Source organism: Canis lupus, chromosome 24, assembly GCF_003254725.2.
Source record: "Canis lupus dingo isolate Sandy chromosome 24, ASM325472v2, whole genome shotgun sequence".
NCBI lineage: Eukaryota > Metazoa > Chordata > Mammalia > Carnivora > Canidae > Canis > Canis lupus.
In genome coordinates, this window is record NC_064266.1 from 6,592,123 (window position 1) to 6,619,512 (window position 27,390).

At 40.5% G+C, this 27,390-nt stretch overlaps 1 protein-coding gene across 18 annotated transcripts in view; it reads left to right on the plus strand.

Annotated features, from left to right (window-relative positions):
- The window catches only part of KIF16B (kinesin family member 16B), a 316,370-nt gene that overhangs the window by 200,448 nt on the left and 88,532 nt on the right, over positions 1-27,390 (plus strand). For 8 of the 18 annotated variants that reach the window (XR_004808790.2, XR_004808792.2, XR_004808791.2 and 5 more), the window contains exons 18-24: positions 749-781; positions 1,126-1,179; positions 2,914-4,272; positions 8,103-8,255; positions 10,041-10,137; positions 10,866-10,916; positions 25,515-25,637. Coding sequence is in view for 14 of the 18 variants with exons in the window: in XM_035705360.2 (XP_035561253.1) it covers positions 749-781; positions 1,126-1,179; positions 2,914-4,272; positions 8,103-8,255; positions 10,041-10,137; positions 10,866-10,916; positions 25,515-25,637 (1,870 nt within the window). In the remaining 4 variants the exon portion in view is untranslated. Of the gene's footprint in view, positions 1-748; positions 782-1,125; positions 1,180-2,913; positions 4,273-8,102; positions 8,256-10,040; positions 10,138-10,865; positions 10,917-12,280; positions 19,034-25,514; positions 25,638-27,390 lie in introns of those variants that run through there. The other 10 variants (XM_025469259.3, XM_025469256.3, XM_025469258.3 and 7 more) reach the window with 5 other exon arrangements.

Genomic DNA, 27,390 nt, shown 5'->3' on the forward strand with positions numbered 1-27,390 from the left:
AAAGAAACCCAGACATCTTACTCTCAGTATTAGCCAAATTAAATGAGTAACACATCTAATTGAAATATTTATTAGTTCCTTCTAAAGGTAACTTTTGCCAGTCTACATTGGTGCATTATGCAGGGAAAGTTTGTGATGAATTTTTCCCTAGTTCAGCTTTTTAGCTATCTATGCCACTTAACATATGGGAAAATGTGTAGGTTTAAGAATTACCATTCATGCTGTTTAAAAAGAGTGAAATCTTGCTGTCATTAAGTCTAGTGTTTGAGAAGAAATCAATTTTTGTCATCAGTACTTTAGCAAGTTGTTTTAAAATTCCCAGTGACTAGCCCCCTTTTGTTTTGCTAGCACTGTGAAAAACCCATTGACAATCTATGTAGCCCTGGTAAGTTGTATCCTAGAACTATTAGTCACAGGAGGATCTTTATGAACTACCTACAGTAGATCCATGTATAAAGTAGTAAAAATATAATTTTGATACTATCACAATTGTTATTGGTACTCAATGATTATTACTGCTCTCATTATGATGGCAAGTGTGCACACATAACACAGCTAACTCTTTGGAGTCTTTGCTTTGAGAAATTTTTGGGAAATGTGATGTTTATAAAAAGATGTTGTGATGTGTGCATGGCTATTGGCTTTTAAGTACCTTACTGCTTTTCTCCTGATGTTCTCCTCAGTTAATTCTTTTCTTAATTGATGTCTGTGCTCTCTCTCTCTCTCTCTCTCTCTACCTCCCTGGCAGTCTTTTCCCTATAAAAGGACCCATCTGTCTAAGGTAGAGATTCTCCATTTTTATATACACTCACCAGTGATTAAGCTGCATGGAATAGACATACTTATCATTTAGAAGTTTCCTTGAACCCTGCTTTTTCAATACAGTAGTGCTTTGTTTGTTTTCCTTCAAGTATAAAATAAGTTATTTTCAGCACCCCAAAGTACTAATTTCTAATCACAGTCATAGATTAGAGCAAAAAAAAAAACACTTTAAACTTGCTAATCCATCATAATTAAAAATAACGGTTAAGCAACAGATACTCTTTGTAATATGCAACTATATACAGAGACTGAGAGAAAAGCTCGTTCCGAAAAGTGACTAATTTTCATTTGATTTTCTATTAGACTTGAATTTGAGCGGCAGCAGCGTGAAGAACTTGAAAAATTGGAGAGTAAAAGGTAAGGTATGTGGGGGGCCAGCTCTGACAGTGCTGTAGTCTGTGGATTCTTGCATTAATCTTCTAGACAGATTCCATTGGGGTCTGTTTCATGCCCTCCCTCTGGTTCCATGTCAAGTATTTACGGGTCTAATGACTTTGGGTCTTTCCTCTAGGTGGTTACTTGTATCTCATGTTTGATATTTTCAAGTAGTACATCTTCAAATACTTGTAAAAAAGGGGGAAGAGGGTCAGTATGCAAATTTCATGCACTTGTTAAATTTAACACGCCAAGTATATACTTTTTTATATTTAATTCAAATGGATATCCTCATCGGTAATATCACCCAAGGTCTTAGAAAGCCTCTCTTTGCTTTTAAAGGGGAAAGGAGAAAAAATGAGTGGGAAATATCAGAAAGGGAGACAGAACATGAGAGACTCCTAACTCTAGGAAACGAACTAGGGGTGGGAAAGGGGAGGTGGGCGGGGAGTGGGGGTGAATGGCTGACGGGCACTAAGGGGGGCACTTGATGGGATGAGCACTGGATGTTATTCTATATGTTGGCAAATTGAATACCAATAAAAAAATACATTTATTAAAAAATAAAAATAAAGATCTTTGCTTTTGTTGTTTGGCCATTTGTATTCCCCTTCTATAATTTGCTTCTTTATATTCTTTGCTCACTTTTCTCCAGGGTGTGTGTGTGTGTGTGTGTGTGTGTGTGTGTGTGTGTGTGGTTGTTTAGCTGATTTGGAGAGGGTTTTTTTGGTATGTTCTGAATGTAATTATCTGATAATACTAAGTATTTTCTCCTTTTTCTCCCCTCCATCCTATATTTAACAAGCCAAGAAATGGAGCAAGGATAGATATTAGAGTAGAAACTAAAGCCACAGAAAATCTACAGGTTGGATATTTATTTTCTGGAATCTGGAGTGTAGGTGTTACAAATGAATTAGTTTAGCTTCTAGCATCATATAAGATAGGTCTTAGATGGGTCAGGAGTTGGAGACCATGTATTGATACTTCTGCATGCCCTTTATTTTTGCTTTGGAGGCCATCCCAACTTCAAAACACAGATTTAGCGCTTGGTAGGGATCATTTGTTTTCCAAGACCAAACATGACATATAACCCCTGTGGCCATGCATCTCAGTATTCTAATGATGACCCCTGTTATTTTCAGAGTTACATGTTAATAAACTAATATTTTGAGCCATTTGATGATTACTGTTTATCCTAAACTAGTGATTAAATGCTAAGTAGCATGTGGTTATTTGAGCTGGAACAATGAACTGTTGATTGTCTTGACTTTGATATTTGACCCCAATGAGTTGAGGACAGCATAAGCATTTTTATTTAATGTCATTCTGTAACTGAATTTCTATTGAGTTTTAGCCATTGGGCTGAATAAAATTATTCACATTTAAATTTAAATTGGGCACGGTTCTTTCTCTTTGAGCTCAGGGGGCTTTTAAAATTATATCATGCATAACACATTATGCTTATAGACTCTACAAAGAAATGATATCAGAGGCTACTTCAGGAGATTAGGCAAATGATATGTTGGATAGTTACAGAGTAAAAAAGTTAAGCAGTGTGCTGCTGGAAATTAAAAGGAAAGCAGTTTGCCCCCACTTTTTATTCTTACTGAAGGGTTTGACTTTGTGTTGTATGTCCATTTTCAGAACATCTCAGTTAGGGAAAAGTCATTTGTCCATAGCACTCAGATGATGATCAGTCAACATTTGGCATTTCAGGAAACTCATAGAAGAAATGGAAGAGAAGCAAAAGTCAGATAAGGCAGAATTGGAGCGAATGCAGCAGGAGGTGGAGACCCGGCGTAAGGAGACAGAGATCGTCCAGCTCCAGATCCGAAAGCAGGAGGAGAGCCTCAAACGCCGCAGCTTCCATATTGAGAGCAAACTGAAGGATTTGCTCGCTGAAAAGGAAAAGTTTGAAGAGGAAAGGCTGAGGGAGCAGCAGGAAATCGAGCTGCAGAAGAAGAAGCAAGAGGAAGAGAGCGTTCTCCGAGTCAAGGAAGAGCTCCAGCGGCTCCAAGAACTCAACAACAATGAGAAGGCCGAGAAGCTTCAAATCTTTCAAGAGCTGGACCGGCTGAAAAGGGAGAAGGATGAGCAGTATGCCAAGCTCGAATTGGAGAAGAAGAGGCTGGAGGAGCAGGAGAAGGAGCAGGTCATGCTCGTGGTGCATCTGGAAGAGCAGCTGCGTGAGAAGCAGGAGATGATCCGGCTCCTGCGGCAAGGGGAAGTGCAGCGGGTGGAGGAGGAGAAGCGGGATCTGGAAGGCATCCGAGAGTCCCTCCTTCGGGTGAAGGAAGCCCGGGCTGAAGGGGAGGATGATGGTGAGGAGTTAGAAAGGGCTCAGCTCCATTTCTTAGAGTTTAAGAGAAGGCAGTTGGTCAAGCTAGCCAACTTGGAGAAGGACCTGGTCCAGCAGAAGGACCTCCTGAGAAAAGAAGTTGAAGAGGAACAGGAACTCCTAGAGCGTTTAAAATCTGCAGAAGAGGAAGACTCTAGGTTATTGAAGAAAAATGATGCTAGCATCACGAACGTTACCCTGCTGGCTCGAAATGTGGAGAAGATAAAGCCAGCAGAATATAGGCTGCAGTATAAAGAACGCCAGCTCCAGTACCTGCTGCAGAATCATTTGCCAACCCTGTTGGAAGAAAAGCAGAGAGCGTTTGAAATCCTTGACAGAGGTCCCCTTGGCTTAGACAACACTCTTTATCAAGTGGAGAAAGAGATGGAAGAAAAAGAGGAACAGCTTGCCCAGTACCAGGCCAACGCGAGCCAGCTGCAGAAGCTCCAGGCCACCTTCGAATTCACTGCCCACATTGCACGTCAGGAAGAAAAGGTGAGGAAGAAGGAAAAGGAGATCCTTGAGTCTCGGGAGAAGCAGCAGAGGGAGGCGCTGGAGCGAGCTGTGGCCAGGCTGGAGAGGAGGCACTCAGCCCTGCAGAGGCGCTCCACCCTGGGCCTGGAGATCGAGGAGCAGAGGCAGAAGCTCGCCACGCTCCACAGCAGCAGCAGCGAGCAGTCTGGGCTCCAGGCCAGCCTGGAAGCTGAACAGGAAGCCCTGGAGAAGGACAGGGAGAGGTGAGACTGGGAAGGGAGAGCACGGCATGCTGTGGGTGCCAAGTGATGGCGACTTTTCTAGCCCTCCCAGTGTGACTCTGTCTCTTAAAAAAAGTAATTCTTTTTTACCCGTGTATTCTCTAATACACCAACAAATGGTTTTAGTCAAACAAAAGTGAGAAAGCACCCCTAAACATTTTCTTTCTCCTTAGGATCCTTCCTCATTTTAGAATCGTTGGCCTACAGTTATTGAAAAAAATACACTAAGGAAACCAAAGGCCTTGTCCATCACTCCACTGACCTATGGAATGTGAATGTTCTCGTGTTTGATAGGATAGCCTCTAGTCTGCCCCCTCCTTTGCGTCCCTCCCCTTCCCCCCCATCCCTCCTTTGGCTCTGGTATCTCCTTTTCTCTTTCCCTTCCCTTCCCTTCCCTCCTCTTTTTTTCCTTCTCTCCATCCCCTTCCTCATCCCATCCCACCCCTCTGAATTTTTCCTATTTCCCCACTCCTACAACCTCACCATGGGCTTAAAATCATCTCTGCAACTAGCGCTAGTTACCGTAAAACACCATCCCTTCCTTCACAGTACCATGTGCTAATGTCTACACCTGCTGGGAAACTGAAAACAGCCCCTTCTCCCACCTCTCTTGATTCATAATATTTGCGGGAGGCCCCAGGATTCTGCATTAAAAAATAAACTAAACAAAATTCTCCAGGTGATTCTGAACACAGTGATATTTTTAAGCAGATGTGGTGAAGATTTACTCATGTTACTTTTGGTGTTGTGAAAAATAAAACTAGGGATTAGCACTATTTCCGTGGTAAAGAAAGAGTATCTCCTCCCACCAATTCCCTGTTACCAGGCTTCCCACACTAGGTCCTCAAAAGGAATCAGTAGTGAATTCAAGAACACTTTTTCTGGTAGCCTAGCAGATGTGATACCAAGACTCCCAGAAATCTGTAGGCTGCCTGGTGTGTAAACATCACCTGATTTGTTGTCCTACATGGGAGCTTCATACCCTGGCCCAGCCCCATTCTGTCTGGCTGGCCTTGGCAGGCTCTTTAATCTTTGGGCCTCAGAATCCTCGCTCTAACAAGAAGGGGGCAGAGGAGATCAGGGCCTGTTCACTTTCTTTAGCTCCAGACTCTTCGATCAGTTGAGATTTTACCTGAAGCCCAGGTTGGAGGGCCTAGGCTCTCTAGCATTCCAACCACCCACAGCACCTCCTGAGGAGCTACAGCTGAAGCCTGGTTGGCTGGCTTGTAGGAGCCCAGCTTGACATTGGCAGAGGCCTGGGATCCATATAGATGACGAAGCAACACCTACTGTGAGGCTGGAGCCTCCCTCCATCATCTTGCCTGAACAGGTTGGGCAAACTCCCTTTGAAATGATCTGCTTCTACTGTGAGTTCTGTTTACCTTTGCTCTCTGGTAATTCCCTCTGGCAAAACAGCAAGAAATAACAATCAAAAACCATAATGCTATTACTTCAGAGAAATAGGTTGGAGGTTTAAGAAAATGATTGCAGGTATGTTATGTAAATGAAATTGCTGGACAAAGCTCCAGCCCCAGGAAATTTAAAGTAGTGAAGGGCACACTCAATTTATATCTGGCAGTGTGCAGTAAGAATGCAGCATGAGCTTTTAGCTTGATATCTAGCTTTTGTCAACCGACTTCAGTCCCTGGCCATTTAGTATTAATACTCTATTATAGCAGATACAGTATTGTGATTTTCCATGGAAGTGATTTCCCAGTGTCAGCGTTCCTCCAGAAGCCACACAAAGGATGCTTTTAGTTTCATGTGTTTTGATGGAGTAGACTTTGCTAAGACCTAATTCAGGCCAGCAAATTCTGAGCTCTTTGCTCTGGCTGTGTTGCTCCTGCAGCTTTTTGTGGTTATTGGTTTTGTGTGTCATTACCTCTCTGGGTTCTCATGGCTAAGCCAGGGCCTGCCGTGCAGCCCAAGTCAGCCACTTGTGAAACCCCCAAGTGCAAAATTTTAAATTCATGTGGAACCAGATCAGACAACAGTGAACCGAACTCAGCTTTCCTTTTTTGGCTTCCTTATAAACAAGATTCAGCTCATTCTCTGTCCTCTTTTCCACCCAGTGGTTATATAGCCACTGGGGACAAGTGTCATGCAGATAGAAGGTAGCAGATCTACTTACCATCCCCTCTGGGCCACTGTGTCCTCTTATCTACGGGCCCCAGAGCAGTGGCCCAGGCAGGCCAGCTCTTCATCTGTGCTGAGACTGTTTTCTTGGGGTGCCTTTCCCTTGCCACCTATATAAATCCCTTTGGGGCTTCAAGGCCCCGCACCAAACCCTTTGTTTTTGGAGTCTTTTTCATTGCTGCCAGTGCTGAAGGATGTCCTTGAACAACTCTAGTAGGTGTCATCTTAGTTATGAACGTTGGCAGTTGGCCCCTTAACATCAATTTTTTATGCTTTTTTTCTTCTTCCTTTGAAAATACTTCATACTGTGCAAGTTGATGCTTGGTAAGTACTTGCTCATCAATAGACACATGAAGGGCTGAGTTAAGCTGGGTATTGCCTTCTGTGGAATCCGTGAGTACTGACCCTGGTGACCTTGACATTTCTGAGGATTAAGAACTTGGTGCTCATGTCCAGGATAGAGCAGTCAAATTGCTGCTGGTAACACCGGAGAGCCGGCAGTATTGTGGTGCACCAGAATCTCTGAAGTTTGAATCTGAAGGAGTTTGGAAGACTAATTGATTCTCTCATTTGGGGTATGAAGAAATTGAGACCCAGATTTCATTAATTTGCCCAAGTTCACACAATGAGTGAGCTGTAGCCCCTAGCTGGGTCTCATGTTTCTGGGGCTAAATTTACTGGCAAGTTTAGCCCTCTGGCCTCATGGCCCTGAATTCAAGCATGCCAGGGCCAGCAGGAGAATGGCCTTACACACACTTGACCTCATACTGAATGTATCATTTATCATTAGAAATACATGTTTGGTTCTACCATTTATGGTGTATTTTAATTTCTCAAGATGATTACCTTGCTTTCTTAGCAAGTTCCCTTTTCTACATCCTCTTCCTTAACCAAAGTGGATTCTTAGTTTTCATGACTTAGGCCTTTGTTCATACTACTTCCTTTCTTTTTTTTTTTTTTTTTTTTTAAGATTTTATTTATTCTTGAGAGACACGGAGAGAGAGAGGGAGAGAGGCAGAGGTGGAGACAGGCAGAAAGAGAAGCAGGCTTCCTGCAGGGAGTCCATTGTGGGACTTGATCCCAGGACCCCGAGATCACAACCTGAACCAAAGGCAGACACTCGCCACTGAGCCACCCAGGTGCCCCTGTTCATACTATTATCTGCATCTGGGGAAGCCTTCACCCTCATCTCCAAATGTTCAAATTCCCACTGGTCCCTGAAGACTCAACTTGAAATTGCCTTAACTATGTGGATTCTCCTAGATGGGTGGTTTTTAAAAATTCTTTAAACCTTAAATCTCTTTTTTCAAATAGAAGTATTTAGGGGGATCTCAATGTGTAGTCAAAGACCAACTGTTTCATTGAAGCAGTGGTGGGCTCAGAATCCTGCATATCTACCTCAGAGGATTGGCTCAGAGCACAGTAGAGATATCTTTGCCCTTGAGAATCAACTCTCTCCAACTTTTGGGCCCCTGCAGCATTTTTTCTGAACCCTTCTTGTGGTTTGTTATCACCTTATACCTTGTGTGATGAGGCATCTTTTCTACTAGAAAGTAAAGCTCTTTGCAAAGAGTGTTTGGCTTGATCCCCCATGTTTCTAGAACAATGTCCCACCTATTGAAGATGCTCAGGAAATACTGTTAATAAATGAATTAATGTAAATCCTGTCTCTGTAGATTAGAGCATGAAATCCAGCAGTTGAAGCAGAAGATCTGTGAGGTTGATGGTGTTCAAAAAGGGCATCATCGGACCTTGGAGGGGAAGGCTCCTTCTCCCAGCTTGCCATCCAGTACTGAGAAGTCACACCTGGTCCCTCTGATGGATGCCAGGTACTGGACATTAAACTGATGCCAGCCCTACCTGTGATGTGATTTAGTAACTCACTGTACCACACATTGTCCAGTTTGCATAGGGAGGGATCCATCCAAGGCAACAAGTGGTAGGTGGGAAGAGGTATCATTTGACGAAAACCAAAGACCCGAGGACTGGTCAGCCCAATCCAGGGAATGCTGGTGCTACGTTGTGTGAGGAGGTAGAATTAGAAGGTTCAGGGAAACCACCTCCGCCAGGAAGGAATGTACCAAGGCCAGGTGAGAGGAAGTAATGGGCAGAGTTAATTGGACCATACCAAGAAGGAGGACCTTGTGCTGACAGTTAATTTATGGAGGTCATTAATTACAAACAGTTGAAGTGTGTTACAAAAGCTGTACCAGTGTATTCAGAATGATCATGAACAACATATACATCTGATTCTGCTATAGCAAAATCATTTTCAACTTGAGTGGCATTGTAAATTGTTCTGTGGCTTAGAGATTTCAGATAAATTGACTTAATCATTCTTTGCCCATAAGAAAATGGATTATTTTCCTCAACTCCAGCTGTTTCATGGCAATATGTGTTTGGATATCAAAATGCATTCAGAATGCTAGGAGCCTCTGTATCCTCTTAAACCTAGGTCTGCATGTTTAAAAAGATCCAGAGAAGTAATTCATTTGTAAGTGCCCTCGGCTCTGGGTCAGCCATGTATGATTTTCCTTTCAGTTCTGAAAGGTGACTACCACATTTTATTACCCTATCCATTCTTCTATACTATTTCACCTAAAATATTCATCTCTTTACCTAGCATTTCAGAAAATCATCGAGACATGGCCAGTAGTAGAGAAATGTTTCTAGGACTGTGCATGTGTTTAGAGAGATGAAGCCAGATTTTTGTTTCGTGTGCTAAGACGTAAACATGCAAAATAGTTCATGTTAAGTAATCCATCTAATCAGTGTTTCTCTAACTGGGAGAGGGAGAGTGTAGAAGTAAGCAAGCCTTCCATGTAGGCAGCCTGAGCCATAGAAGGATTTTAGCTGGAACTAAAATTCTCTGGTCTCCTGGTTCCTCTGGGTGGATGGTTGTACTTCCTACAATTTCATCTTTGTTCTCTAGGGTACCAGATGTTCAGTTGACAACTGCCTAGTAGTTGGCCGTTTCGTGCTTCCACTGTCTTGGCCCACACCAGGCAGTTTGAAAGGTAGAGAGGCCTTTAAAATGTGGTTTACCCCAGCCAGCTGCCAATGGAGAGAGAAGACAGAGTAGAAACAGTTCAAGCCATTGTTCCTTTGGAATAGTGGAGATCCATAGAGATCTTGTCCACTTCCTGCCCCTCTCCCCACTTTAATCCTCTTACATGACTTTGTGATGTAAGAAATAACTATCACTGTTTTGCATAAGAGGGTAGTGAGGCTTGATGAGTGAAGTGCTGGGTCTCAGAGTCAGGTCTTTGGCCTTGGAGCCTTCTGAAACCAGTGTCTGTGATTCTCCTCTGCCCCGCAGCAGGGGGTCCACCAAGCAAGTCCAAGAGAGATTTGGATGGGATTACCTACTCTCACTTTTTATCCTCAACATTCTGTTATTTGTTCAGCACTTTCTTATTTGGGAAAACCCAGATAGTGAACACATGGCACTAGATTTCTTAGGAAGTAGAAAAATGTTCCAGGTCCTGAGTCATTATGTTTGGCATTTAGAGTGAGAAAGTTCCTTGTTTTGAAGGGCAGAATTAAGAAAGGATCTCATATGCCCTTTGTGGTTAGAAGTCTTTAACCACGACCCCAATATCTGTTGTTTTCAGGATCAATGCTTACATTGAAGAAGAAGTCCAAAGACGACTTCAGGATCTACATCGCGTGATTAGTGAGGATGCTGATGCATCTGCAGATGTGGTGAAGGTGAGCTGAGGGAGCCAAGTCATATGTCATTCATTTTCAAGATGACCTTGCCATAAGGTGGTGGTGGTGGCGATGATGGTGGCAGTGATGGGCTCCTTTATTATTGTTTGTCCGTGAGAAAATTGAGATGCAAAATGTTCTAGAAGAATTACATATTGCTTGGGTGGAGCTCAACAGGTTATAAATAGTGTTGATTCAAGAGATACTTTATTTTAAAATTTTGTTCTCCTGGGGAAAATTCTTAAATGAATATAAAGTCTCCCAAAACATTTTATTTACTTTGTTTGATTCTACATGTAACGTTTTTCTGTTTTCTCCAAAAATATAACCAATTTCCTTAAGTATTTAATTTTGCTTGATAAATTATCCCAAGTAGATATGTAATTTTGCTTTTGAGAAGATACATATTTGCGATGTTGATTTTTATTAAAATAAAAACATTTCACTCCTATTCTGCAACCTAAGAAAACTTCCTAAGGAAATTTTGCTTATAATATTAGTCTTAGAATTTTAAAAGTAGGAACAGATGCCTCAGTTCCCTTACAGTCAGGTGGATCGATAGAGTAGTGTTTACCATGGGAATATAAATTGTATAGAGGGCTGTCATTGTTGAGCAAGTATGCTTCTTTAGAATTTTGTTCCCATAAATATTTCTAATCAAATCAGTTTCTTTTCCCTGTATGAACAAGCTATAATTTAATATAGAGGGCTTTTTATTTTCTTATCAGGATAATGAGAAACTCCACAATGGCACCATTCAACGCAAGCTAAAATATGAGGTAGGTAATGATTTTTCAGATTGATAAGGTCGCCTTAAATTATGGCATGCTTGTGTGATTAAATTTTCTTAATGTTTAGTTGCATAATTAGAATTTTGAAGTCCCAGTGAGATTAATGGCTAATAGGGAAGGCAAGCTATTATATGGACTTAAAATTAAACGGAATCCTGCAGGTTGAAAGTGCTTTGACTTTATTTGAATGACATATGACTGTGGTGGAGGCTCCTTGCCCAGTTTTTCATTTGTAACAGTATCCTTTCCTTTCCCTTGGTCTGTATTTAAAAGACAGAATTATAAAATCAGAATCAGATATGGGGTTTGGAAATGAAACTGAGTACTTCGTGATGTTTTAAAAACCCAGCTCATTTTATAGACTGTGAGTTGGCAGTAGTACAAAGGACATACTCCTGATTGATTAGCTTATTTATCTGGTGGATTGTCAAACTGAGGTTTATTTGGGCATACGATTTGTGAGGTTTTACTTGTATTTTCCTCCACTGAGGCACTTGTCCTTCCCATACATTCCTAAACTAAACAACAACAACAACAACAAAAAAAACCCCAAAAGTACTAGATGGTAGAAGTCTACAGTTGGCACCCATACATTACAGAGAGCAAGAGGTAAGATGGTGGGAGTTCCACACGAAGCTTTACTGACTTTGGCTACTGCTACACATCCTTTCCAGTTATGCAGTAATGACGTTATCTTCCTCCGTCTCCCTAGCAGACTTCCTTGGGAAGAGGAGGACATTGCCCTTCATTTCTTTGTATCTAAGAGCCTGGCCTATAGTGGGCGTCCTATAGGCCTTTCACCCTGCTGGTTTGTAGCTATGGCAATGGAGGTCTAACCAGGGCAGGTATAATTAAGAATTCCTGTGAAGTGAGCCAAGAGGCAAGAGAGAGATGACCAAGGTTGAAATGCTTGTCCATTTCTTTTGGCCTTGTCATCTGACTGTCATTAAGTATGCCTGATGCCATTTACATTTTGGATATATGGTAAAAGACTTATTTTCACAACTAAATCTGACTTTTTGAAAATCGAATCAAAGATCTTAGGATTTATTTTGGAGCAATTGAAATGTTAGACCAAGAAATGGATACTGTGGATCAATCCCATGCAGTGTATTTCTATCAAATACTCAGCAATTTGTAAGATAAATAATATGGAAATTGACATTCTATTTGTGAATCAGATCATCTGTTCTTAAATCACATATTAATCATATGAATGGCTTAGGCTTTCAATTTAACCTCTGCATTAATCTACACAATGAAACCAATGACTGCAAGAATTTTCATGTGCCAAAGATTTGCAAAAGGTGCCTCCACATTCCCATTTCAACTGTTTTTGACATCTTGAACAGAAAAGGCGTCTTGTCCCACTGCGGCCCAGAGATGTTCCTGACACTTCCAGCAGAGAAGAGGGGAGGGAGTTGGATCAGAACCACCACCAAGATCATCCCTTGGCATGGAGCATCTCAGGCTCTATGGCTCCCTTCTCAGAATCACAAGAGAGAGCCCAGCAGCAAGGCCATCAGTCCTCAGTGTATGAGCTGCTGCAGAACAGTGATTGCAGACCTGGTCATCTTGCATCCGCAGGCTGTTTTCAACCAAAATGTTTCAGTCTACCTGAAATCACTTCCCTTAACAAAAGCAACACCAGTGACATAAAACATTTTCAGCGTAGGTCAGGAAATTTCTGTGAGCTGATGACTCATAAAGATGAGTACAGCTTGGGAATCAAGTCTGGCTGGACTTTGCTGCAAGATTTGTGCCAAGAATTATCTATGAATAATGGAGGCAAGCAGACCAGGCAAAGCAAGTTACTCTTTGTCCTCTCTGAAAACATTCCTAGTGAGGAAAGTGCCTCCCACAATGTTCCTCATGGTGCACCAACCTCAAAGTTTTGTGGTGCGCAAAAAGTTGAGAGAGAGTTAGCTGCTAAAAAAGTTAACTCTCCACAGTCCCTGATGAATACCAACACAGAAGCAACCAGTGGGTTGGGCTATTTTTACCACAGACTCTCAGACCTTTATAAAGATACCTGCAGTCACCTGCTGCAGTCTGGCACAGAGGTGATCCGCCTAGTCAGGCACGTGGGGAGCCTGCGTGACCCCAGTGAGCTCACCTCCCATGTGATCACATTTATCAGAAGACTGCCATTTCTGAAACACTTTCCCCTAGACACATCCCTGAAGACACACGGACTGTCAGCAGAGTCTCATTCTTTCCCTGGAGAAGCTCAAGTGGGCAGCAGCAACAGTGAGGAGGCAGGTGCTGCTTGGCCAGGAGAGAGCTCTGCGCCTTTCAGAGCCCCAGGCCTCACTGTGGCCTCTGCGCCTGCGGGATCCCCAGGCTCCTTCCTGAGCTCAGTCTGCCACCTAGAATACGAAGGTGCTACACAGAGTTGTGCATTTAAGCAGACCCTGGTGCAGTTTCCAGCCCAGATGCTGAAACTTCAGGAGCACCCTTTAGAAGACTTTCTTGAGCACGTGGCTTGCTCCCTACCAGAACTTGTGAGTGATGTGAACAAAGTGCAGGGTGTTTACTGGCTTGCTGTTGCCACCTATACTGAACCTGACCCGCAACCAGCGTGTTTTCTCCTGCTTCATTCCATCTTATACACTTTGGTTCTGTCAGATAACCCGTCAGGCTCAGTGGCTGTTTTTCATTCTCTACCTCTTTCTGGACTAGAGGAGATTCAAATTGGCTTTGGTGGGCAGAGCATTAGATTCCTGGGCTCTACAGAGAGTCTGCTGCTCACTGTATTTAGTTACAACAAAGACCTCTGTCAGCAGATATGCCGTGACCTCCTGGGTGTCCTGATGCCTGAGTCTGATGTTGCTGCCTGTACTAACCATCCTTTGTTCCAACAAGATCTGGTTGAGCTCTCTCTGGATTGGAAAGCAGAAGTCCCTGATTTAGTTTTGGCAAATGGAGTTCGGTTGTCATCCAGATTCCGGAATACCTTGGTTGACATGATTTATATTCTTCATGGAAACATGGAAGTCAACGTCCCCTCTCTGGCAGAGGTTCAGTTATTGCTCTACACGACTGTCAGAGTTGAGGGTGACCCTGGCCCAGACCAGTGCCAGTCGTTGGTCCTTCTAAACACCCACATTGCCCTTCTGAGGGAAGATCGAGTTTTCTATCCCCGCACTCAGTCTCTAAACATACCTCCTCCACGAACACAATTTGACGTGACCAGATGCCGTGCTTTAAGCGAATTCAGGTGTGTTGTTGTTCCAGAGGAGAAAACATTGTCAACCGTTGAACTTGTCTTCTTCAATAAACACAAAGTCTCATCGGGTTCAAGAAATGGTGCTAAGCACTTTGAGGAAGCGCAGAACGTCCAGTTATTCACCGGCATGCTGTGTCTTCAGGGCAGTCAGAACGTGGCACCTGATGTCTGGAAAATGACCCTCAGCTCTCATGATGAGGCTCTGTGGCTCATCTCACATTTGACAAGGCTCAAAGGAGGAAACTTGTAAAAATATTCTGCATGTTTTTTGAGATTTTTAATAAAATGAACATTATGTTAATAGTCAAGGACTAGGAATATCTCTGTGATTTAAAATTGGAAAAGTGCAGACCTCTAAAATTGAAAATGTAAATATTTTAAATATCTACAATAAAAGAGAAATAGGGGATAGCTGAGCACTGATAAAATATCTTTATCACCACTCTGCTTCATTTTCTTGAACCTCAGCCTTGTAAATTTGGGTCTGCCTCATTATTTGTGAGGTGATTAAAGCATTTCTGATTGTTTTTGGCTTCATGTCGACTTATAGTATGGTGCCTTGGAATCTTTTTGTGTCTGTTGGATTCCGGCAGGCTAATTTGTGCTGCTTGAAAAAGTGCCCGGTTGGCAGTGACCTTCACTGACATCTTCCGTTTTAGCCGTGATTAGGACAGCTCTGTAGCAGAGCACATTAGTAATGCATCAAGCTTCCTGGAAGGACCCAGGGATTTAAAATACCCTCCCCTCACTCTAATACATGGAATGGAGACAGCGCCACATGCCCTGCCCTGCCATGTCTTCTTCCTCAGTTAATTGCCTTTTCCTTCCTTTTTTCAGACTTTTTGACTATTGCTTTCCAACCTATGTGATTTCAGCTCCTTACTTATTGGTTTAGTTTTGACTACCCTTCCCACATGCCACATGCCAGTTCTTTCTCTGAGCCTTTGTTAGTTCTGTCCTAGAAAGGCTTTTCATCTTCAAGTCTAACTTTTTCTAACAGCTCCTTTAAGTGATTATATCAGCCGTAGGGTCACCCCAGAAGGCATTCAGCACTTTCCCCTGGCTGCCCTCCCTCTCTGCCTCCCGTCTAATCCATCATCACTCATAACCTCTGACCAAGGTGTTCTTCTGGCCAGAGTCGGTTGGTGTGCTGGCCTCCCTTCTGAGATGGGTCACACCCATAAGTGGCCTCAGGTACATCTCTCTTCACAGCGTACCATCTGATGGTACTCAGCTGCCTTCCTCCTCTGTGAGAGGCCTGAAACTGGGCTCTCCAGAATCTTTCTGTCCTTTGGGTGACCCTTTCTTTTTTACCACCTCTGTTCAACATTCTTATGAGGAATCGGGTTCCATGCCTTATATTTATTAGTTATTTCATCAAATCCTGGGTTGCTCAGCCAGGGCTCTCCTGTTTCTTAGGCGTGTAATGTTCTACTGAATTCCAAAGTCTTAGAAGGAGGGAGGTGTATTCTTCACTGCTCCATCCTCCCTCTCCCACTTCCAGCCAGGATCATGCCAAGCTCATGGTAACTACTCAGCGAATGTCATAGGCAGTTGAACAAAGTGATTCTCTGAAGCCATTTATTTTAACTCTGGCATGTAGAGGCCATTCTCTGCTCTGGGCAGACCCTTGGATAAAAATGTGCAACGTAAATGTCATAGCCCCCCTCTTCATGTCTACTCTTAATTGACAATAGGAGCAGTGTCAAAGCTTTTAACCCATCCTAAAACTCACCATCTCCCTTCAGCCGGGAAGTACAGACCTTCCCTCTTTCCCCATCACGGTTAGCAAGCTACTTAATGTAGTCTACATCTCATCATTAATTTTCCTCTATCCAGGTCTGGGGCAGCAAACAGAAAAGGGCAGGAAACTGGAGAGCACATTAGGATACACACACGGGTGGCTGCTGCGTCTGCAGTAACCCAGTGGAAGCGTTTTGTCTTTTTGAGGCAATAGAATTAAAATGTTTTTAGATGGCCTGTTTTTAGGCCTGTTTTTATAACTTCCACCCTCCACCCAATACGTACATACACACACACCCTATTGCCTTATACATGAAGATGTTTGAGTCTCTGCTGAGGACCTCATTAAAATTAGTTTGTCACATTCTTGGCTGGAAGATCATCTGTTGAAGAAATTTCTCCAATGAACCATGGTGGTCTTCTAATATCAATAATTTTCACCTTATTTCAATTTTTTTGTTTTTTTTTTCAGCAAATGCTTTCTTAAAAATTGCCCCATTGGGTATTTTCTCAAATATCCTTGATAAGAACAGAATTAATGATTATGAAGAGCAGAGGGAGTGAAATTTAAGATGTCAGCAGAGGGATTCTATAGTTGGAAGGGAAACAGTACAAAAATTTTAACAGAGTCAAACATATTAGACTCACTGTCTTCATAGGTTAAAAAAAAACCATAATTCTACTAGGTTAAAACAACTAATGTTCATAGATAGAGCATGCAGCAGATATGAGTATTGTATAAAAATTGTATTACTCATTTATAACTTCTTCAGTCTACTTTATGATCCAGGCAGGCCACAATGAAGATTACCTTCAGACCTCACCACATAATAGAAGCAACCTCTGGCAATTCAAATTTTACATGTCTCTTCTCTCACCTAAACATACTTTTTACCTTGAGATCAAATATGATCCCTGATAGGAAAATTTGATTTGCTCTTCATGAAGTAAGTACTAAGGTTGTCATTCCTTAGGGTTGTCCCTATAGAAGGCAGCATGGTGTTTGCACCATTATCCACTGTAACTTCAATTCTGGTGGCCTGCCTCCATCTCCACTGGCTCAATGTTTAGGAGTTCTGAGCCCATGATGCTACAATAGGGAACAGGTGTCAGTATCTCCATATCCAGCCTAACGTGGGATCTTCTCAGTTACATTGAGTTCCTGCATCAAAAAAAAAAACAAAAAACAAAATAGGTTCATACATACTTTGTTATGTGGCATTTCCATTGTTACTGAATAGGCATAAACATTTACATTGTGGAACTTGTTAATGAATTCTAGACAATACCTCTTTGAGTACTTTGAAACAGTGATTTCATCTGAATTTGATTAAAATCCATTTTGCTCACAGCTGCCTGTTTTACAGACTTGTGGTTGGCAGGGTAAATTTATTTGGTCTTTGTTGAAAAACATTTCAAAACAATTTGTCTTCCCTTTCTCATTACTTAAAAAATGTAAGTGCGTCCTTTGGAGAGAATACTTATGCCTCCCAGCAGTAGTAATTACGGTAATTTTTATTTACATTCTTTTTCCTAAATGATTTCAAGTTTTGAATGATAAATAGATTAGAGCACTTTTATTAATGCTTCTTTGAAGGTCAAGCAGTCTTATTGGTTAAACTAGTTTCTTGTGAGGTTATTTTGAGGTTATTTTGTTAATTTAGTTACACAGTTTCCAGTATGCATCTTAGACAATTCTGCTTCATTATTTATCTTTTGTAATAGATATTACAGATATTATATCAGTCAGCTATTGCCAGTAACCAGCTGCCTCCCACCTCAATTTTAGTGGCATATAAAAAAAAAAAAAGCTTTCATTTCTTACTAATGGTTTGTAAATAGGTTGAGGTAGCTTTACTAAAGGCTACAGATCATCTGCAGTTCAGATGAGGTTAGTCTATTCATGATATATCATCTTGAGGTCTGTGCTGGAGGGTCAGTGGCTATCATAATGATGAAGCATAGAAGATGTTGATGCGTCAGTCTGCCAGCGTCCCATTGGCCAACACAAGTCATGCAACCAAGTCAAAGAGCAAGGAACACTCCATCCACCAAGAAGCCATGGCAGCACTGGATATATGCTGGTACTGTAAGGAGAAAAATAGGGACCAATAGTTCAATCTACCATGGGTATTTTGTGTCAAAGTCCTGAAGCTCTTATTTAAAATGAAATTCAGATACAACTTGTAGGATTTCACCCTGAGGGAAATATTCAGGTACTAGGAGGAACATAGGTCAGAGGACCTTTGAAGTTACGTAGTTCAACTGGCTTTCCAGTTTAATCTTAACATCTCCAGGATGATCACTGTCTACCTCAGAGCAGTTATTTATTGGGAAATTCTCTCCATAATTCTCATTACTGTGATTCCCATCTGTAGAGTCCATCCATCCTTCACATTCTTCTGTAACAGAATAGGACTTGTCTGTTCCACAGTCTGTGTTATAATCTGACCCTCCAAAGAAGACAGTTCTTTCTCTCACCTCACCTCCTCTGATTTTCCTTTTTTACCTCCAACACCCTTCAGTTCCTCTGCTGTTTCTTATGCAAAACAGTTGCCAAACCACCACCATCCAGTCTCTTGTTAGGGTTGCACCCTTGTAGTTTTTTAAAGCCTCCTTTATAAGGAATGCAACTGAATGATTCAGTTAGGAAGAAGGAAAGAGAGACTGTTGTAAATCATACCTCCTGCCTCTTAATAACTTTGAAATATTTGGTTGCCAAAGACACAGTGGATTACAGTGATAACAATCCCAGCCACCCTATATATTGTAGTTTAGAGTGTACCAAGTTCTTTCTCATGTATTGCTCCTTTTGAGGCACACAGTGATCCTCCTGGGATGGAGAAATTGTCATCAATCTCCACTTCATATTTAGGAATTTAACTCAGAAAGGATCACTTGATTGAGAATTGGAATCAAACTCAGACCTTCTTACTCCAGAACATATATTCTTTCCACAATGCCAAAGTCACTGTCTGGTCACAGTTATTCTTGACATTGTCTGGGTAAAATTTTTTATTGATTGATTTTTCTCATAGGAATAACTATGCTAGGGATGAATATTTGAAAGAATATATGAAGTTGATTATTTTCTGACTTGTAAGTTATTTTATTAAAATTTCTAGACATTAAAGATTATTTTTCTTTTTATGATTTGGAGGTTTCCCTGAAAAAAAAAAAATCCCATGCAAGTTTCTTTGCAATTCCATTGTTCTCTTGTATGAACCTATGTCTTCTTTTTGCATTTTTAGCTCCTGTAGAAGAAAAGCTTGGATAACGTCCTAGCATGAATATGGTACAGATAACCTTGTATGCTCAATATTGCTCCTCCAACTGAAGCTTAAACAATATGCTCTACAGACACCTGATGGACTTCTCTCCCTCCTTACAACTTTAATTTCTCCTGAGCCTTAGAATTGAGCACAGATTGAACCAAAACTAGGGTTCCACAAAAATCAGTGCGTGAAGATGAGTGATACTTTCATGGATAATCAGTAACATTATAGAACTTGAAAGGAGAAAACCTGGTTTTCTCTCCTGAACATCCTAAACTTTCAATATTTAAGTTCGGTATAAGAGCCACTTAGCAATTTTTGCCCTGTTCTCATTCAGTCATACTAGACACATTCTTTAATTCTTTTGAAAATTCCATCCATTTAATGATGCATTATCCAGAGATAATGACCATTGAAGGTACTAGTCTTTCATGATCTAGAGAAAGGTAACATTTTTAATAATTTCAAATTGGAACATTCATCAGATACCCAGTCTTTCTAAGCTTTGAAACAATGTTGATCACCTCAGATCTATGGATGAAATAATCTATTCTGGTAAGAATCATGGATTAGAAATGTTAGCCAACCTGTTTGGATTTTCCCTAAGGCCACTAAGGGTAAATAAGATATTCCACAATTACCTATGTCCACCAGTTTGTCATTTCTGGTTAGTTTATCCCTAAAGATCTGTATCAAAATTAAAGAAAATACTCCTTTATTTGAAAACCCTTATTTCCATTTCCTCATGCAAGTATTATTCTTAATTCACTTTAAGAATTGCTTCTTCATTCCAGGCTGTTGTGAAGTCCTGACCTTGACAGACATGGTCAGGGGATGCCTATAGCATGTATGGCTACATCTCTTAGTAAACTCCACTTCAGCTCTATGCACTTAGCTTTCAGAGACAATGTGGTATTAGCACAAGGTCCCCTCACAGCAGAGGCTAGTGTCACCTTCTGGAGATGAATATAAACATTTCTTGACTCTTGACTTTATTCATAATTTGTACTTGCTCACACTGGGTACCTTTATTCTCTGCTTCTTATAACATGGCTCATTTTTGAACATGTAACTGATCTTCACCATCTGCCCCAGACCCCTGTTTTCAAACTGCTGGGGCATAGGAGGTCCTTGATACATAATAGCTCTAATTAGAACTATCAGGATGGCATGTGTGGTAGAAAAAAGGAGGGAATAGAAATATGTACTATGTTGGGAACAGAGAAAGGGAAATCAGTAATTGTGTTAATAAAAACCCAGGGTTGCCTGTATTTTAGAAGCAAACCTTGGATATTTGGCTCTAGGAGATCAGACGACAGTCCTTAGATCTGACCTTGTCCTAGTCAGAGCATACACTGAATTCAACCATCTGGTACATAATTAGGGTATTTAGGGGAAATGTTGATGACTCCCTGTAGAATTGGTCCATTCTGTGCCCTCTGCGGTACCGACATTGATCTGAGTGGATATTAATACCACTTCCTATTAATTTCCTTAATTTGTCCCTTTTGAAGGAGACAGCCTGAGTAGGAAGAGAAGATTCTAATCTGAATATTCAAAATGTAGCCTGTGTTCTGTCTGCTTCTTTTGGCTAAGCACCTAACTATAGTGTTTCCCCAACAATGGAAAAATACCATGTTTGTTGACAGAAGACATTATTTCATTAAAAGCTACCAGAAAAATGTTTTTTGTATCTTATTTTAAAAGATGAGATTTCATATGTATAGAAATATAATCCAAGTTACTATGTACTTTTCCTTGACCTTTTATTTCTAAATAGGACCACTCCACAAGGCATTTAAAGTTCCTTGAAATGTCCTGCATATTTATCCAGCTCAGCTATACAATACGCATCCAGACTTCCATGTTTCTTTACCTCCTTGTATGATGTATAACCAACTTCCCTTCCAAGTCTAAGCATTTCTTTGCCACATGTAGAGAAATTGTGACTGATTCCAAAATAAATAGTTCCACAGAAATTTAAAAGCTCCCTTAAATAATAGGATATAATATGGTGCAGGATACATTTACTTATCTAGCATAAAACTCAAGATATTAAAAATATGGCTACTTTCAAATAAAAACTAAGTCTAGGAGACATTTTTGTTAATTCTCCTACCTCTCCAACATAAACATAATTTCAGGAGAATGTCATGAACCTTTCACATTGTATCCTGAGAATTCTATATTTCTCATGAGGTTGACTTCAAAAACTAGTTTTCTAAAAATTGCATTGTAGCAGTGATTTGATAGAAACATCTACTGTCTTAATTTGTGTCTCTGTTCATCCAGCTATAGATAAAGGCAAAATGTCTTCAGATCCCTAACTTATTTTTCAATTATTCAATTCTTCAGTTGTACATTTCTCTATGCTCATTAATATTTAGTTATTCTGAAATCTGTGAGATTGAAGTAAACTGTACCTATGGGTGGCAAGGACTCTGGCAATATTTCTAGTCCCCAGCATGCTACTAAATAGGGGAGAGAGAGGTATCCATCTTCTCAGCACAGGATTTAGTTAAACTTCACTGTCTGATCCTGTGATTGGGGCAGTGGCTCTTTTTCCTTTTTTTTTTTTTTTTAAGATTTTATTTATTTTTTTAGAGAGAGAGTGAGCGAGCAAGCAAGAGCAAGGGAAGAGGCAGAGGGAGAAGCAAGCTCCTGGCTGATCAGGGAATCCGATGCGGGGCTCTATCCCAGGGTCCTGGGATCACGACCTGATTTAGGTGAATGACATAACCTTTAGGTGAGCGGCATAAACATTTTAATAGCCAGTTCCTCCCAGATAAATGGTCCCTATTTCATTCATGTACCCGCTTACCCAAATTATCAAAGGCAGGGGTTTTTTTCTTTAAAGGATCAATGAGCCTGAGCTTCAAGCAACTTTCTTAGGGATTGATTTCACAATTCTAAAATTCTTAGAGAGAACTTTCCAGTCTTAAAATATCTATGTAGTAACCAGACCATCAGTTTCAGTCTTATCCCACTTTGAATGTTGACTTATAAAAAGAGAAAGCTAAATTGGCTAACTTTAGAATGTAATCCATCTGGAGTGGAAAAACCAAATCTATGTTCAAAATTTGATGGAGTTGAGAAAAACTAAAGGTCTTAGAAATTCCAGAGACTTTGTAGAGGTTGTTTTGTATTCCCAGGACCTGGCCTTGTGCATAGCACATGGTGGGTGCTTAGTAAAAGATATCAATGTTTGATTGTCTGTCTGAAGGGTGCCTATAAGAAAAGGCACTTAGAAAGTTAAAATTAAGTCTCTGTTGCCTAGTTAGTAATATACCTGGATGGTTTTGGCTGTAGCTCTTCTCACTAAAAGTCATGATATTTAGATAGTCATGTGTATATTCAGAGTTTTTCTTACTCAGTGCCCCCATCACAATTTTTTAATTTAAATGTTTATTTTAATTCCAGTTAGTTAACATTCAGCATTGTATTCATTTCACATGTACAATATAGTAATTCAACAGTTCCATACATCACTCATGCTCATCATGACAAGTGCACTCCTTTAATCCCCATCACCTAGTTTATCCATCCCCCCACACACCACCCCTCTGTTAACCCACTAGATTGTTCTCTGTAATTAGGTATCTGTTTCTTGCTTTGTCTGTCTCTCTCGCATTTTTCCCTTTGTTTATTTATTTCGTTTCTTAAATTCCACACAGGAGTGAAATCATGGTACTTGTCTTTCTCTGACTGGCTTATTTCACTTAGCATAATACTTTCTAGCTCCATCCATGTCATTGCAAAATGCAAGATTTTGTTCTTTTTATAGCTAATATTCCTTGTATACATATGCCACATCTTCTTTATCCATTCATCAGTTGTTGGACACTTGGCCTGCCTCCATAGCTTGGCTGTTGTAAATAATGATGCTATAAACCCCTATCACATTTTTCTAATCCTGCTGGAATTATCAGTTTACTTGTCAGTCTGCCTCTAACCAGAAGTCCCACAGGGCAGGACACTGTTGGGTTCCTGCTGTATAGATGGAATTTGCTAAATACTATGCCCATTTCCATAGACTTGAGACTGAAGTGCAGAGAGGGTGAGTGGGTGACTGTTAGGCTGAAACCTAGTCCTAATGCTGGAATTTGATTCTGGGTCTTCTCTTTCTGCTCTCCAATTCTTTGAAGTAAATACCTGTGGGATCTCAAATGATAGTTCCAGGGATGCCCATAATGGTAGAATTTCAATATCGAATACTTATGCTTGATGCTATTATCCACACCTTTTTAAGAACACATAATACACGTGATAATACACTGAGCCTAGTGAATTTTATTACCTTTCTTCCTTTTCCTCATGCTAGCCTCTTAGGATAGAGAGAGCTCCTCATCAAATGAGCTGTGTTACTGGCCTTTGGGTAGGAAGGATAAGGTTCCTCCTATGGTAGGGTGCATGGGTCTTTATTTCTCAACTAGTATTATCAGTTGCTTATTATTTATTCAGCTCCCTGGAGCAGCATTCCCTTCTGCTCAGGGGGTTTTCCCACAGCTGCCAACTTCAAACTCCAAATGCAGCAAGTGGATTTCCCAAATGATTGTGGCAGATTTGGAGAAGAAATTATGTTCCTACTTAAAAATATAGTTATTAAGCATGGCATAGAAGATTTCAGGGCTTTTGGTTGCAGAGCAAGAACTTCATGGCTAAACCATGGCCTTTGTAGGTCAGAGACATTTCTTAGCAGTAAATATGCTCTTTGAAAACAAATAAAACACAATTATTTCTCTTCCTTTTCACCCTTCAAATAGATAAATATATTCCATGTTTTAGGAAATGTCCACCTTTACAGCAATTTGGAAATATACTGTCAGTGAATTGAAAGGTCTTTGGCAGTGCACATATTGAGAAACTCTTTTTTAAAGAATTGCCACTGTGGTTTTTGACATCAGGGACAGCGAAAGAGGTGGACAGTTGTGATAAAATTAATGGTTCTTATTTTGGGTGACCAGCCACACAGAAAAATTAGATGCTCTAAAAGGCTTTGGTAACTTTATATCATGCCAAAATATTTACAGTGTCAGCTAGATGAAAGTAGTAATCTGAGACAAATTACACATCTCTGTGTCATCCAGAAATCCAAGCTTTTGCTGATACACAGCTAGGTTGGATCTCCCACATTATAACAAGTTTTAAGGATCCAGGACCACATATTGCCCAGTGTTTTCTTTTGAGTCACATAAGTGAGTTTTACTGTGTAATCATGGAGTTTCCATCATTTTTAAATTCTCTATATGTTCATGAGCTGACTTTATCTCAGATGGATGAAGTTATTTAAAAAATTTCATGATGGCAGTAGAACAAGTCAGTGGAGGTGGGCCAGCAGGCATCATGGTGCACAGGTTAGCCTGAGTTCAAATCCTAGCTCTGCCACCTACCTCTTTTATATTATCTTGACTCTCAGCCTGGGGCCCCTCATCTGATAGAGTTCAGTAACGGTTAAGACCACATAGGGAGATCATAAGGATTAAATGAAATGATGCGTATAAGCTGTTTAGCAGTTCTTGGTGTATATAGTAAGTAGTCAATAAATGCTAAGTATAATTATGATAAATATTTTATTACTGCTATTGCTTTAAAACCATATTTTCTTGTGTTTTCTAAAGCCCCAGGTTAATGCAAATGATAAGGATTGTTCAGAGATTTCCACCTATTTATACTTAAGAGAACTCATTTTGAAGATTTATTTTTTTTCATAATGCTTCTTTCTCAAACCCCTCTGGCTTTCCACCATCCAGACCATATATATTTGTCAGAACCAGGTTGATTACTAATCAAATGAAGCCTAAAGAAAATACTTGGTATTTATTTTAATCGTGGTTTAAAGAGCTTTCTGTAGTACACTGGCTTATAGAAATGCCTATAAGTTAAAAATGAAGTAAATTTGAATAAAATCTCCAGCTTTTGGAGCTTTATGTACAGCAATCTGATAGTCTGTGAAGAAAAAAGAAGTTTGTCAGATGATCAAGACTTTTCAGAAAGGAATCTGGTTTACACAGATTTTTTTTTAAAGTCAGGATATGTAATCTGTCTCTTTTTTTCACTTGTTCTTTATAAATTGGAAGGAACTTCAAAGCCAAACAACATTTTGAAGTGCTTTTGCCCTAATTTCTTGGAATGGTATACCTAAAAAAATGGTCTTTTGTGATGAGAGAGACTTAGCATTTCTCTTTCAAAGGAAGCCATCATTTTTCCAAATAAACTTTACTAGTTTGATGCTCTCTTCTCTGCTTGAAACACATTTTCTCCCGCCTGCCCAAGCATGGTATTTGCTGAGGAGTGATCTTGGTTTCTCTTTGTTCTCCCTATCTGATGTGCCTTTGATAGCGGATGGTTTCTCGCTCTTTGGGAGCAAATCCAGACGACCTGAAGGACCCAATTAAAATTAGTATTCCACGCTATGTGCTGTGCGGGCAAGGGAAGGACGAGCACTTCGAGTTTGAGGTCAAGGTAAGTGCCGCTTCTTTACTCTGCCAGAGGAATGGGAGGCTTTAGGCTCCCAGGACTTTCTTTTTTTATAAAAGGACATGAAGCTACATGTGAACATCTTATTTTGGATCATATTGGTCATGCTCTCCTTTAAACCAGTATGTGCAAGACTAGACTGTAGCATGTAGGGAGAAGTTATCAGAAGATGGTGGCTGGGGAGTTAGTTAGGCAGACATGGAAGAGTGTTCTTGTCACTGACCAGTCCTACGGGTAGGGTGACCAACCCTTCCAGGTTATCCAGGATTTTTTGCTTTCAGCATTGGAAGTCCCACACCCTGGGAAACCATTCGGTGCCAGGCAAACTAGGACAGCTACCATGGACAGTTAGCCTATCCCTGGGCTTAAGCTCGATTATCTTATCTATAGAAATGAGAACAATAATGTTTATGTTATAAGGATATCAGTGCACATAAGGTGTTAAGTCTGGTATCTGGTGTATAATAGTAAGTTATAGCTATTGCTTTTATTACTACTGCTGTTTTTATTGTTGTTTCTATTGTTATTTAGGAAGCTTTCCTAATCCATTTTAGGCATTATTTGATTTATATGACTTTTCAGGAAGAGATGTGCCTACTTCCTTACATCATACTTTCCGAAATAATGACTTCATCTTATTCCTAATTTAGTTCCATTGACTCATAACATTTCATTAAATATTTCTGGATGCTTTCCCTCTTCAAGAAATTAATGATGAATCACACTTCTTCATTTTCAAGCATAGGCAAGATTATTGATGTAATGACATCCACTAGGGTTACCAGTCTAAGGCTGCGAAAGGGTGTTCTTGGAGGTGAACATCAAACTGGGAATCTGGATGCTGAGGTCTTTAGGCTCTGATTCTGCTGCACTTTGTTGAGTGACTCCGAGTCTTTATCTTCTCTGAGCCTCAGTTTTCTCATTGGTGGAATGGGGAAATTGGATCACACCAATGGTTTCCAAATTTCTTCTCAGCAGAGACATTTCTTGGGCAGTTATTTAGAGGAAGGGCACTGCAGAAAACAGATCATTGTGGGGCTACCGGTGAGGAAGGAGGGCAGAGGGAGCCTGAAACCAGCCCTCCCCATCCTCCACCCTAGACCATACCCTTTGGCCCTTGAAGGCATGCATGTTTTTTTCAGTCTTCCAGGAGAAACAAGGCAAATGAGTTTTATAGTTAAGCTTTCAGATTCTTATTTCTATATACCATTTTCCTTTTTATTTTTTAAACCTAGGCATTAATTTATATATTTGAGGTTTCTATTGAGAGTACATGATGTCTGGGTGGTAGTAGTCTTTTGAACTTTACAGGCCAGATTTTGTGGTTTCATGTTAAAATTTTATGCCATCATGTCCATGAGCTGGTACTTCTCACTGTTCCTGGCTTAATGCCTAATTCCCACTCAATTTCTTTTCTCAGTCATTTGAAGTGTGTGTGTGTGTGTGTGTGTGTGTGTGTGTGTGTGTGTGTGTAGAGCTCCCTTCGTAATTCGTATTTCTGAAAGTATATGTATTGACCCCATATTTTTTGACCCCATATTTTTAATTAGAGGGTGAAGACTGGCTTTTACCAGCTCAGAATTTGAATTCACCTAAAGAGAGAACTCACAGCACTGGAAGACATGCAGTGATTTTTGTTGATGCATATATATATATATTTTTTTTTTAATTTTTTAAAGATTTGAGAAAGAGATTGTGCATAGGGATGGGCAGAGGGAGAAAAAGAGAATCTCAATCA